Below are 15,229 nucleotides of genomic sequence, written 5' to 3' on the forward strand. Positions count from 1 at the left end.
TAAAATTCAAGAGATTTTGATATGAGCTCTGAAAGAATTCTAATGGCAGTTCTTAGGAAATTAAATTCCAACAACATGTTCAAAGGCATTCTGAAGATAATTTCAATAAACTTCTGCGAATATTCCACAAAAAAAAGATTTGTTGTTTTGGTTTAGAAAGGCATACAGGGAGATTTTGAAGAAGATTGAAATCGTACTAGCAGTTGACATACTGAAGAGCTTATATTCCCCCTTATTCTGCGTCACGAGTGAAGTGAGGTGAGGCGAGTCGCTGTCACTAGTGAAGTGACAATAGTCACCGCAAGTGAGGTGACTCTCCTTTTGATTTGCACGTGACTTTTGTCACCTCACTAGTGACAGCGAGTCACCTCACCTCATTCGAGGCGCAGAATAAGGGGGAATCGATACCTCGGGTGAGATGAATCTCCATTTCCATTTGATTTGCATGAAGACTCACCACACCTGAGGTGACAATTGTCACATCACCATCAGTTCACTGTTACCTGACCTCACACGCCGCGCAGAATAGACCTAACTATGTATCCTAGCAAGTCTAAGATAAACCTTCGTTCAAGCAACAACGAGTTTCGAGTTTCGGGTCTAGACCCAGCTAGCAGCTCACGGTGTCCGGGAGATTTTTCGATCGATGGACCAGCGGAAACGGTGAAATCAAGAAGGCCTTCAAGCAAAATGACGACAAGGCGAAGGCATTGTTGGTCACTTTTGTCGCGGATAGCCACTTGGAATATGTCCGGGACAAGCAGACAGCAAAGGCCATGTGGGAGTCCCTGTCTAATATATTTGGCGATCCCTGGCGTTGCTGCGGATGGACTCTAACGGAACATTTTCAGTGTTTTGACGTGCTGAAGGATACCGGGGCATCGATGACAGAACTCGATCAAGTGAGTCAACTTTTCATTTCGGTGCTGGGGTCCTACGATGTTGTCACAACGATGATGGAAAATTTAGCAGAAGATCAGATAAAGTTGGACGTAGTAAAGGCTCGTCTACTGGCAGAGGAACGGAAGCGGATAGGAAGGAGTTTTGAAACCAGCGGCAGACAGGAGAACATGCTCTTGACTACCAAATCAAGGAAAGAGTTTGGAGGAAGACCGAAGTTTCCGGGTAAATGTTTCGGATGCGGTACATTTGGGCACAAGCAAGCATTGATCGGGAAGTGACCCTGGTTAGTCCGTGTGCAGCAAGAAAATCAGAAAACTTCAAGATGGAGTGGATCCTTGACTCCGGAGCAAGCAGACAAACTCTCCCAGGCTTGGCTCTAACTGTGATGCATGAAAATCTGTTCTAGATGTCCATGAACGTTGAAAACGAGTGCTTCATTCCCAAGTAACAATTTTGGTTTTATGAGGGTTCTGTAGACCACGATTCAGACTTGTAGAATGCTATAAAACCTCTATAAAAGTAGCAATGCTACTTGGGTTGACAACCCACGTGGACGACACTGATGAGATGGATTTGTGGCATCGGTGGTATGTGCACTTGGGCTATCGTAACATTTTAAAGCTGCAGCAGTTGAAGATGGTCGATGGAATGAACCTCGGTGTCAAGACTGAAGAAAATTTCTGTGAAAAATGCGTGGAAAGCAAATTGGTACGTTTACCTTTTAACGGCTCAAGAACTGCCACGACAAGACCGTTGTAGACGGTACAGACGGACTTCTGTGAAAAAATCACGCCTGTCACGCACGATGGGTTCCAGTATTTTGTATCGTTCGTGGATGATCACACCCATTTCGCCATTGTATATCTGATGAAGACGAAGAATCAGCTGTTTGTGAGTACTTCAAGATATATGAAGCAATGAAAATCGCAAAATTCTCAGTCAAAGTGAAGAAAATACGTTGCGATTTGGGACGTGAGTATTTCAGCAATCAACAGCTGTTGTACTATGAGCAACGTGGGATTCATGTCGAGTCGACGGTTGCCTGTACACTAGACTGGTGCAAAATTTGACTTTTTCGCTCCACAGTGCTTAAATGGTTTCAAATCGGGTCCTGATAAGACTCCCAAAGTTACAACTCATTTGGTTAGAAACAGACTTCGCACAAGCCATTTGAAGTTCACATGTAAATTACTATGGGAAATCTCAACTTTTTGTTCATTGCCTTCTAGTCTTTTTCCATATTGAGCTGCGAAACAGTTCAATAACCATTGTTATAGAAAATTTTCTCAGCTACAACTTTGCTGAAGATCATTTCTATGTAAAACGAGACAGGAAAAAGTTATTAATTATTTAAGAAATTGGTAAACTTATGACATGATCAAGCAGCTGCTCTGTAGACAACACTGTATTTTGCTGTGTGACATAGTAGCCATGATTTTTGTGTCCTATTTAACGCCCCAGAAACACCAATGTTGCCTGCTGAGCAGTTGATTGAGCATGATCATAAGACATCAGCGCATTGAACCATTGATAACCTTCGATCCTTGCATTTAATCAAAAAGTGGTCCTGAGCAAAGTTGTAGCTGGGAAAATTTTCTACAAGTACAGTTGAAAGCTTTTGAAGCAGACCGATATGGTGAATTATTAGATAGACATGAAAAAAAATCTTGGTTTTATCATAGTAATTCCCATACAAACTTCAAATGGTTTGTGCCATCTCAGTTTCTCACCAAATGGGTTCAAATTTTGAGAGGTTAGTCAGGATCCGATTTGGAATCGTTTAAGTATTGTGGAGCGAAAATTTTCAAATTTTGCATCACTCTACTGTACACCACAGCATAAAGGAGCAGCTGAATGGTTCAATGTGACGGAAAATATGCGAGCTCTATTGGTTCAATCAGGAACAAGTCACTGTGGAGCGAAGAGGTCCTGAATGCTGCCTATTTGGCAAATCGAAGCCCAACGGAAGCCCTGAAGAATAAAACCCCGGTGAAAATGTGGCATGGTGAGAAGCCGAAGGTCGAAAATTTAAGTGTTTTTGGATGTCTGGTGTATTCATGGATTCCGAAGCAGAAACGAAGCAAGTTAGATCCTACTGGCCAACGTTGCGTAATGCTTGGATACGCATCGTGTGGCTATCGACTTTGAAATCTGATGTCAAGAAAGCAATTCGTAGCTCGTGATGTCCGATTCGATTAAATCGACACGGAAGGTGGAAGCCACTGCTAACCGGGAGATTCCGTTAGTGATTCCTCAATTACAAGAGCAAGAGGGAGAAGTCTTCTACCGTAGTTACACCGGATGTTAATCCTGAAGTTGATCCTGATGCAGAGGCAGTTATAGCGGATAATGATCCCGAAGTTAATCCTGATGCAGACACTGAGCAATTCGCAGATGATTGCTCTTTGACCGAGGAATCCAATAATTAAGACAACCAGGAGGAAGGAGCCATTGAACTCCCACCACAACTTGAAAGGGGTAACTTTCAAAGCGGGACTACCGCAAGTAATAGTGGTCGGGAGTTCAGGAAACCAGGTTGGTTCAAAGATTTAATTTCGTCATATGGAGCATTTTCTGCTGTAGACCATTCTCCTCAGGTTGCTGTGTCCTATAAAGACATTGCTGACCATCCAAATTGAGCAAGCTGGTTCAAAGATTTCCCATAAAGACATTGCAGAGAATAACCGCATCTGGGTTTTGATGCAGCAACCTGAATCGATTGTAACCGTGCCATGCAAATGGGTATTCACGTTGAAGGCGGACGCTGATGGAAATCCAATCCGTTACAAGGCAAGGCCAATGGCGAAAGGCTGTGTGCAGCGAAAGAATTTCGGTTATGAGGAAACGTTTGCTCCAGTGGCCAAACTGAACACAATCCGAACAGTTCTGGCTATTGCAAACACCAAAGGACTGGAATTCCATCAAATGGACATCCTTACAGCCTTTCTGAACGGAAAATGGAGTTATAGCCAAGCCTGGTAGAGTTGGTCTGCTGAAGCGATCATTGTATGGATTAAAACAGTCTCCAAGATGTTGAAACACAAGATTCAATGAGTTTCTGCAAGGTCAAGGTTTCATCCGATCGCGGTACGGAGATGCAACAGTGTATATTGTTGTTTACGTAGATAATCTGTTGATCGTAGCTCGGAGCATACAAGCGATATTGGGTATCAAGGGAACGTTGAAACAAGAATTTGACATGGGTGGCATGAACGAGCTGCGCGACTTCCTGGGAATCAAGATTCTACGAGATCGTGAACAAGGAATCATGAAGCTTTCGCAGACGGGATTGGTCGAGAAGATTCTAGACCGTTTTGGGATGAGCGACTGCAAACCATCACAAACTCCTGCTGAAACCAGGTTGCAGTTGAAACGAAGCAGTGAGCGGTGCGAGCATCCTTATCGTGAACTTATTGGATGCCTAGTGTACCTGATGATGGATACCCGACCGGATTTGTGCTTCATAGTCGGGTAACTTCCGAGATTTCAAGACACTGAAAGTCTAGAGCACTAGCAACACGCTCAGATAGTACTAGGCATTTTGAGTTGGTTTACCATTGCAGCCCGAAAAACGCCCCTGTTGTTGGTTTTGTGGATGCCGACTTCGCGAATGACGAGGAGGATCGGAAGTGTGTTTCAGAATTCCTACTGACAGTCTTCGGCTGTCATCTACTGAAGCTCAATATAACGCAGCTGCTGCATCAGTGAATCCATATGGCTCAGTGGATAAATGGGTGATCTGGCGCAAATCAAGCTGTTGTATCCTGTTCCAATATTCGAGGATAAACAAGGTGCCATAGCGATCGCACAGAAGGAAGAGACGAAGAGGGCAAAGCACATAGATGCATCCGTGATGCTGTAGATGCGGGTCGAATCCAGTTGGACTACGTTCCGACGCAACAACAAGAAGCGGACGTGCTGACAAAATGTTTGGCAGCTCCATCGTTCCTGAATCTACGCATCGGCTCCATCCAGACGATCATTTCGGTAAATGAAATAATTTGCGTTCTTTTTAACCTTATGGTCAGGTTTAAGGAACGTTTCAGTTATAACGGCGATATGCACACTATGAAGATATCGAGCATTCCAATTTAAAATATTTCATGATTTAAAATCCATTACTGAGCTTCAAAGACATGGCGACATTTTTCACAAATGTAACTCCAGTTTGAATAGCATCAAACATGGAGTTAGTTTTCAGCATATCAGTAATCAAGTCGATCAATGATTTATGTAAAAATTCAATTTTAGGAGCAGTAATGCTACCTAAGTTAAAATCATCAAAATTTCCGTTTGAATTATGATGTCTAGAATTTTGAATGTTCTACCAGCTGTAATAACAGCAAGGTAGCTCCAGTTACTTGCTGAACATTGTAAGCAGTATGCATAGATGAAGAATTTGAAGCAAGGGAGCTGTTTGTACCAAGGGGTACGAATGTAGAATTTGTTCCTCGCTGACCGTTGTTAACAGTAGAGAAATTAGTACCTAGTCGGGAACGTGGATCGTTTCCTACCTGTCGCTTAGAACGAGATTGTAGGATCGCTTTGCGAGTCTTACATTCCCAAAAAAATGGATTTGGGATTTTCACCACAATTTGAACATTTAAATTTCTTAAGATCTTCCTTCACAGGATAGTCGTCCTTTGCGTGAGAGGAATCACCACAATTCATGCTAAATACAATTTGCATGCAGCAATTTATTGCTCCGTGACCCCATCCCAGGCACTTACGCACTGGGAGAGGTTTTGAAGATTTCCTCCAGTCTTCCTGAATTGTTCCTTTGAGGTTATTTAGTTTACCAGACTTGAAGTGAACTTAATAAAAACAATTAGAAATCCCGCTGCGCGAATCGCCAGGACGGGGTATCATTTTCATTTTGATTACTTGGAGTGGCTCAACTCCAAGTAATTCAGTCAATTCATCTTTGATCTAATCAAGGGATTCACCACTGGGCAGACCTTTCAAGACAACTTTGAACAGACGTTCAGTTTTGGTGTCGTAAGTGAAAAATGTGTGCTTCTTCTCAGTAAGATACTGGAGAAGACGTTTGAAATACACAACATTCACCCCGACGGCCAATTTGAAGTGAAAACTTGAACATAACGATGTTCAACAGTTCCGTGCGAAGAGCATGGAAATCGGAAGTGGTTATCACAATAGGGAGAACCTTTTCCATCGTGGCATTAAGCCGGGAAAGTTTAGTGGAATTTTGCCTGGATGATGGATCATTCTCATTATCCGTGAGCAAATCAAATTGATTGCTCAAATAAATTTCATCAGAAGGGGGATCACGAGATTGCCCGTTTCTATTGCGTTTAGGCGCCATGGCGGCAGTAAAATGTTTCGCTCAAATGACTTTCAAGCAGATTACTATGAGAATCTGAAGGATCGAAGAGGAATTTTCCAAGGCGATGTCCAAACAGGATTACCTCGGATAGGGTCCAAACAAGGATGGAAGAGGAATATTAGTTGAAAAAGGTAGAAAATTTGCAGGTAATTTTGAGCGCTGAAAAGGGCTGTTTAAGTTTATTGTAGCTTTAGGTAGCAGTAACGCTTCCTTCAGAAAAAAAATCAAATAGAGCCGCGCTGCAAGTGAGCACGATGTTATTCGGCCCAGTTCCTTTAACTTTAAATATAAGACGGTAATAATGTATAACAAAAATGATAACTCGGCTCTGTAAAGTTTATTCGATTGAGCCTGTACAAATAATTTTTAAATTAATTATTTAAAAAAATGTGAGCACGATGCGAATTGATTTCGGAATGATTTGCCCCTTTCTATTTCGAAATCTGGTTACGGTCTTGCCATTCCTAGGATGTATGACTGTCTTTCTAGTCACACCTTATTTCGTGTCTAAAGTCAAGGTGATAAAAGCTATGAATTACGTAGACGTTATTTAATCCTCCACTTACCTAGCTCCTAATATGTCAACGCAGTTAATAGACTGCCTTTTTTTCTTACAATGTTAATTTAATTAGGCAAAAAATAAACATGTAAATGTACAAGACCACATCGCTTGACGAAATAAATCTGAATATTAATCTGATTTCAAATATTTTGAATTCTGGAACATCTACTGGTAAATCTTCCCTCAAAAATCCCTTCTCCCCCACGTGAATCAAAGTGGAAGCAAACCGTCGGATAATGACACTCATTTTAATTTGCCTTCTCTTGGCTACCTAATTATGTGGAAGAGCCTCCATTCGTTCCTTTGAGAGTTCTGGTAGAGCCACCATCATCCACCAACCGCAACGTTTTGCGTTCTACCTGTTAGTGCAACTCTCTCCTGAAAACTACCCCAATGTAGGAGTGCAGCAGCAATACACTCCGCACCACTCGGTCCCCATCATTCTCCGGCGGCAACCAGGTATTCTGTATGTGTGAGTAAATGCTTATTTCAGTGGCGCACATGCACATCGTCCCCGGCAACCGAGATTCTGATTCTTGCTGCATTCTCTGAGCTGCTGCGCAAACTCCTCCAGTCACGTAAACACTGGGCTGTATTTCTCTTGCCATCTATTATTATTACGATACTTTTGCCCATTTTTCAAGGCGCATCATTATCATAATCAACGGCGTTTTCCATTTTTTGTTATTACTTTATGCAACAAAAAGGAACAGTGCTTTATTACACACACACACACAACAAGTTGCAACAGAGTTTTGCACGAAGCTTCCTTTGTGACTTCATTGTTATACATTCTCTGTTTTTTTTTTGTTAAATACAAATACTTATTCTTGAGAGGAAAGCAACTCCGTCAGGAAGTTAAGATGTTTTCCTCCATCCTTTAATGCGTTTCTGTCAATTTAAAAATATCAAAAAAATCATATTGTTCGTTTTGTGTGCATCCTCGGAACAGTCATCGAACACATAAACTGCTATAAAGCAACAGAAAAAAAGCTCTTTCCAAGGAGTAAGAGTCCTTGTGCACATCCACGCAGCAGTTTGAAGATTGCGATTAAATCATTTCTTTGTTGTTGCACCGTTCACCGCCCACCCCCACCGCCCCGCCCTCAACTTCGGATCGGGTGGCGCTTCTTCAATATGTATGACGACAAAGCATCGAACATGACCTTTCCCTTTCGGTTTTGCATTCTCCGACGTGGGGACGCAGCAGTCAGTGGATTCAGGCACACATACACCTCCGCGAAGGACACACGTACACTAACAACCCACGGAAAGAGACGAATGATGGTTTTTTTTTGCATTTTAGATAAAGAAAAATTGAGGAAAAGTTATTGATTATGTTTATGGCCCCCGCCGGACGGTCGGTCGGTTAGACAACGAAAACCTCACTCTATCGGAGGTGTAGCCTACCTAGCTGCTGGCTGGTGCAACAATGGATCGTTGTGTTTCGCCGGGGAAACAAATGGAAGTGGAAAAAGAAAGAAGGACGAAATGTGGGGTAAAAGTTTTCCCATTTGGCCAAACTGAGCGATCGTGTTCAACGGAGGAGCTATGTACATATCTGTTAATGTTTGTTCGTTCAGTCGTCGGTGGGTCAATGGTATCCTGCAGCACGGTGGAGGCAGGATGTGGGCCGTCTGCTGTGGGTGCAGAATGGATCAATTGGGGAAATTAAACAAAGTTGCACGATTTCCCGTTCTGCCAGGGAGGTGGGAATTGAACGACTTTGTTGCCTAATTAAGCAGCCCGGGGATGGTTGGGTGCATGGGAGGTTTTTTTTTCAAAAAGACGTTTCGATGATTGATTGATTGATTGTTTGTTAAAAAATGGGAAACTTTTTCGATGAAAATTTATGCAATGAGATCAATCAATATGTAAACAAGGCTCTTTGTTAGTAGATTACTCATCGAAAATAAGATAGCTAACATTTCATTTTTCTCTTTCTTTCAGGTATGTACGACATCTGACTCTGACAATTGAATTGATTTTCTTTCGCGTAAGTTTACCTTGAATGCTGGAGTTGACGGTGTATTTTCTAATGCCCAGAAAGATCCTGATAATTATTTTTCTTGATAAATTATTCTACTTAAAACAGTTAGCGGAACATTTAAAATAAAAAAGGGCAAAAGCTTCATTCATTCTAATATTTACGTGCATAGAAATAGAGCAGCCCAAGTAGCTCTGGGGAGTCGATTGCACCGACCAGCTACCCAAGTAACAATTTAACAGCTTTTGGCTTTCACTCTGATTTATTGTGGTTTTATAACGGCAATAAGCAATCTTTTTTAGTTTAAATACAGCATTAAACAGTGCAAAAAATTCTTCACTAGTAGTTCAGTTTTATGCTGCTTTAAAAACCTTGTAAAGTCTGACGAGAAAATCAGAAAGAGTCTGGTTTTAAAAACGAATTTAAAGCAGCACTCTATCCCTTTATAAAACTATTGAGTAAATCAATTGGTATTTGTTTAAGTGATGTCACGACAAAATTCTCCATATTGGTGTTTTATCATTATAAAAACAATGTTGAAGCCGTTCGGTTTCAAACGGGATCAAAAAGCATATATTGATGCGTTTTGGTGTCAATGAAGTGTATCACAAAAGCTTCCACTGTTAACAAATAAAACAAAAAAGATGGATTCGCCTAGAGACAGAGGAAAACATAGTCGGGTGGGGTATTCAAACACAGTCACAAGGAAATGCCAAAGGATAATCGAGTAATAATTCTAGCAATGCTGTCGACGGAAGAGAAAAGGAATCCAATTCCAGAACTTTCTGGGAGGGCAGCTCCGACAAAATCGGTCAACAACAACAGAGCAGCCGACTGAGAGGAGCGAACCCAAGTAACATTGCTAGTTTTATCGTGGTTTTAAAGCATTCTACAAGTCTAAATCATGGTCTACAGAACTCTCATAAAACCATAATTGTAACTCGGGAAGTGAATGCGATTTACGAAGCACTGGAAGCCGTCAAATTAGACGCTTAACATTGATGGGAATACACAGCATATTGTCAATGGCAGCATCCTCCAGTAATTACGTTGCGATGATGATCCAAATAGCATCAGTGCCAACCTGGGACTGCGGAAAACTGCTGACAAGAAACTCATCCGGAAGAAGGAATTTTTTTTGGAAACGATTGAGCTTCCACCTGTTCTAAGTTACGTAGACTCACTTCCTGAGTAACTGCTTCCAATAGATGAATTTCCCTTATCAAGGATGTCACACAACTAGTTGATCCAACGCTGGAGTAGATCATCGTTGCAATGATCGTACAACAAAACTATCGAAAGATAAACAAATTTTGACGTTTAACTTTTTCCACGCAACTTTGCCGCCATTTATGTCGTCATAGAACTAAACGGAATAGGATCAAGCAAAATGGCTTCAGTTAAAAACAATTCAGTCTGCAAATTACATAAATGTAAATTTAGGTGCTCTGAGACTGACATATAAGATCGTCAATTTTAACATACAATTGAGTCATAATAGACGTTAAATTCAGCATAATCAAACGTACTTTCGTACTTTTCAGTCTCGGAGCACAAACATGACATGTTTGTTTGTCATGAATTGATCAATGAGCCGTAATAGAAATTACAAAAATCATCAAATTTTCTCGGCTGTGAGCAATGATTAACAAAACATATAACTATATTTCGTGTCCTAAATTAAAAATAATTAGTCAAATCAGCGTTGTCCGAAGGCGGGCTTATTTTTTTTTGACGTTGGATAACGTCTTTCGGCAACATACGGGGGTACAAAATTGAAAACAGTCAGTTTGGATGCGTTACGAAAAATTAAAAGATTTTGAACGATAATAACTCAACCGTCTCTAGATAGATTTACGAGATAATGGCATCAATCGATTGGAAATATTTCTAGCAATTTGCTGAATGTCATCAGGGCCACCAAACTTTCGCAAAAGAGTTATTAAGGAATATTCCTAAAATACAATATACACAATTAAGTACAACACATAACAAACGTTATCCAACGCCAACCCTGCGGTCGTATCTAGTATACAACCCTTCCAACTTTTTCGATTTTCCTAAGCACATTTCACATTAGATTTAATTTGTCACCTAAAAATAGACCATAATATGAGTTTCGATAATTTTAGTAATTCTTTAACTTTAATGATGATGAAATTTATGAGGATTTTTGAACAATGACTTTGGCAAGATCGGACGATATTTATGTAGGGTAGATGTACCAGTTATGGCTATAAGTTCCTATTATGGTGTGTTCCAATCATGGCCTATGGAAATCCCATGTGCCATTATTGGAACACACCATAATAGGAACGTATATCCATAACTGGTACATCTACCCTATTCCTTTTTATCTTGATTTATGCTTTATTTTTAGTGCACTTAGCAAGCATCAAACGAAAATGCCACAAATATTGGTGCTAAATGGCTTTTATTGTACTTTTAATAAGGATTTCAAATGGTTCTCAATGCATTCGTTATATAACCTTTTTGCAGCAAGTCATTCTTGAAATGTCTCGATAATGCACTCTTTAGAACCTTCTTCAGGGTGGGCCAACTAGACAGATTCTAGTCTTAATGAGGTTCTGGTGGATGCAATCAAGGTAAAGCTATCTTGACCAGGGGTTTATGAATGTTGTTTTATAGAAGCCTTGAAGAAGTACTTCATAAAACGTTAAATGTTACTTGGGTGAGCTGCATGTTAGTTTTGTTCAAGACGTCATTGTAAAGCAGTTTGAAGGTCATTGCGCATTCAAGAGTAGTGCTTCCTACTCACAACATCCCGGGAAACCATTCTCAGGAAATGTATGTATGTATGTATGTATGTATGTAAGGTAGCCACCATCCCTTCAAAGATCTTGTATGCAGCTCCACTTAATAGCAAGATCAATTTGAGCTACTGATCTGAATTCACAATATCGCTGTATGCAGGGCAAAAAACGGAGGGGTGGACCCGTAAGTAGAGCCACTTACGAGAAATCCACGGAAATTTAAGAATCTCCTTCCAACATCCAACAAATCGAATAACGCAATTCGCAATACTTATTAAGCTCGGGAAGCCATTCTCAGGGAATTTACCGAAAATCACGTTTCCTGATTCCTGGGAATCATCTAATTTTCCGAAAAGACAAATGTTCCTGCTCAGAAATTAGCTTCCCTTTAGATCCCTGGTCTTTTTTTAAATTCCTGATATATTTGTGAAGTTTTCTAAAATTCTCAACTCACCCTTAGATGTCTTTAAAGCACCCCAAAAGTATGCGCTTTTTTAATTTTTGAAACATCTATGAAGCTATTGGAACTGCTCTACAGATCTGTAAGATCTGTTCCTGAACTGGAACTTGTTGTTTAATGTTCCCACAATTTTCCTCAAGTTCTCTGGACTTCTGTGAAGGTGTCTTATCTGAAATTAATAAAACCTCCGACTGCATCATTCCAGCTCAAGTGTCTACAAAGTTGTGGTCCATTCAACCGATGTCAACCAAACTGCAAAAATGCGGATTGATATTCTAAGAAAACACTTTTTTTATATTTTTGATCTTATGTGCTTGGTTCGCTCTGGACTACAACTACAACCACCTATTTACTAAATGTGATATGAGAAGAAGATCTGTATGTTGATGGCTTCCATCAAAGCGAGTGTCACGTCAACACATTCCTACCCATTCCTTTTTTGACCTGCGTTCGGGCGCGGCCGGCGCTGGTGTTACCTAGTTTGAGATCACCAGTTTTTACACATTGAGGATGATTGCTAGTCCCAAGCATCGTCTATTGGTTCTTTGTGTAATTACAGCTGATCTGGCAATAACAGAGTAGCAACCGTGGGCGGTCAATCATGCTCATGCTCATGCTCTGAGAAGAAAATCTGTATGTTAATTAAACTTCTCTGAAATTCTCGGAATTTACTTCAATCCCCATAACTTATATATGTCTCCAACAAATTTCGCAGAATTAATGGAACTGCTCTACAAACTTCCCTGATGTTTTTGGAACCTCGCATAAGTTTTCGAAATTCCCCTGATGATTTTTTTGAAACTGCCCTGAAATGAATAAATTTTTACTGAAGATCCGTGATGTTCTCTGGACGCTGGTTCATAAATTTATTATTTAGTGATATATCGTGTTTTGCCTGTGTAAGCATCAGAAGATTTGGCGCTATCTGCGTTGTTTGATTTGTTTAATTTTAGTTTATGATGTTGGTGCGCTCGCAACAATTTTTGAGAAAAAAATTGAAGTGTTTTCTATCGAAAGTGTACCAAACGTGCTTTTGAACGTGTTTTGCAGTTCAGTGTGGTGAAATTCGTGCATTCCCGGTTGATTTTCAGTAGAAATTCCGTCTCCTTTCCCACCGATTCCTTTTTTTGCCATTCGTCGGCGACGGGTGTGCTTTCGCGTGAGTGACGTTTATTGGATCCGTTTCTTTGAACGGCTGTGTTTTTTTGTAACCAGCGGTGTAAGTTTGCCTGCGAATTGCCTTGCCTCCTGGGAGTCCGGTTCACCGTGTTCGGATGTCACGCTTTCATAGTGTAGTTCTACCGAGAGTCTGCAGAGACGATAGTTTTTGTTTAACTGCAGAAGGATATAAATCGTTCTCTAATCTATGGGAGCCCGTCGAAATCGCCGTGAAATCATGGATTCCTTTGCAACGTATCGGGTTAGATCTTTCCTTTATTGTTCTCTTAACATTCATTCCATTATTATATGACAGCGGCGCCGGTGGTGTAGTGGTAAGCGTGATTACCTCTCACCCCACCAGGCCTGGGTTCAATCCCAGTCGGCGCCGCCGGGATGTTCTGAGGCATAACATCTCTGATCACGCCTTCCTTCGGAAGGGAAGTAAAGCCGTTGGTCCCCGGTTCATGAGTTGATGGGTCGATAGGTAGGGTCCAGGTGTGGGAGCTGCCTCTCTGGCGTCGGTAGCATTGGTGCTCAGCACGGAAAACAAGATCGACGGAAAACAAATCAAAGGAAAAAAAAGAAAAAAATTATTATATGACACATTATATTCTGGGTATGGGGCGGTCCACCAGGGCACCCGATTGAAGCAAAATGGATAGGGAGAGTGGAATTGCCAATTTCCTGTCGTTAACAGATCGTGAATTGAAGGCGGACTCTTCTTCCCCACTCATTGGGACATCCCCTAGTGCGATGGCTTGTACATTACCGGGTTTTAGGATTTTATTGTTGTTAGGAGATTCTCTTTGATCCCGCGGACTAAGCGTAAGTGCTTACAGGTTCGCCCTCCGTTTTTGGCCCTTCATACAATGGTAAATTGCACACAATCAGGTGTTGTACTTGATCAAGTCGTACGAGGTGGACAGTCCACTATCTAATAGTTGTGCCTGCAACAATGAGTGGTTTCCTTTACATACATACATACATACATACATACATATCGTGTTTTGCCTGTGTTTGCCTTGAGTGACTCGGTTAACCTTGAATCTAACCTCCAAAATCTATGACGTAGCTTAAGTTCCATTGTTCGGTGTCGCTTTTCATTGCCTCCCGGGAACCCGGTTCTCCAAGTTCGGATGCCACACTTTTGGCGTGTTGTTCTATTGAGAAATTCGTCACCGAAGACGAGTTTGAAACCGGTCTGGTTGGCGAATTCGCCCGAGAACGTGCTGATAATGTGTCCGTCGCGAGTTTTGGTGATGATTCGGTGGCCGACGTGGCCGTGAATCAGCAAGTTTTCCGCTTGCAAAAGTGCTCGGCTGGAGATCTCTCGCCGGTGTCAGAGATTGCGAGCAATCTGATGCCTCGCTGCATACGTTCAAGCTGGGGAAAGCACTAGACGCGAACCTCCTCCCAGATGACCATGGCAATGCAAGAAAACTTGTGTTCGTTGAAGGAAGTATAAACTTCTCTGACGGTAGTGAAATGCACAAGTATTGGTGCTGAACTCTGGGTAAATTATAAGTATTAGTGCAAGAAACCCTTTGAATTTACCCAAAGTTCTGCACTAGTACTTGTGAAGTTCACAAACGTCAGAAGAGTCTATTACGACAATGGTGCATCACCGACAAACCGACATGAAACTTAAACTTAACTGTTGATCGAGAATCCATAACGGCCGATTTAAATGTGCAGCGATCCCGTCTGTCAAAACCATGGAAATATTTTATCTAGATAAAAATAATTTGCCCGAAATAGATTATACACGAACCAACTCAAATTTTGTACGCGTGTTCGTGGCTAGGATAAATATGTTCCGCAAACACGGCGGCAGATGTCAGTTTTGTGCTTTGAGCATAAATTTCTTTGTAATTTGTATGATCATTCATGCTGGTTTGTCGGTGAGTGCATCATGAAATGAGATGCACAGCTTAGAGAAAATCAATACTGCGGAACCCATGGATTGGATGATCAAATTAATATGGTGAGACCAGTCCAAATGCTTTCTACAATTAAAAAAAAACATAAACTAAAT

General features: G+C 41.2%; 1 protein-coding gene across 1 annotated transcript; it reads left to right on the forward strand.

Annotated features, from left to right (window-relative positions):
• Positions 1–4,102: 4,102 nt before the first annotated feature.
• LOC135711940 (uncharacterized) lies at positions 4,103–14,593 on the forward strand. The gene is made up of 4 exons (XM_065234914.1): positions 4,103–4,374; positions 4,467–4,607; positions 4,704–4,890; positions 14,267–14,593. Exons 1-4 carry the CDS (start codon positions 4,103–4,105, stop codon positions 14,591–14,593), a joined length of 927 nt encoding a protein of 308 aa, XP_065090986.1.
• The last annotated feature ends 636 nt before the right edge of the window (positions 14,594–15,229 follow it).

This window comes from Ochlerotatus camptorhynchus, unplaced genomic scaffold (genome assembly GCF_037179485.1).
Source record: "Ochlerotatus camptorhynchus isolate MF236.1 unplaced genomic scaffold, CSIRO-AGI_Acam_v1.1 ptg000445l, whole genome shotgun sequence".
Taxonomy (NCBI): Eukaryota; Metazoa; Arthropoda; class Insecta; order Diptera; family Culicidae; genus Ochlerotatus; species Ochlerotatus camptorhynchus.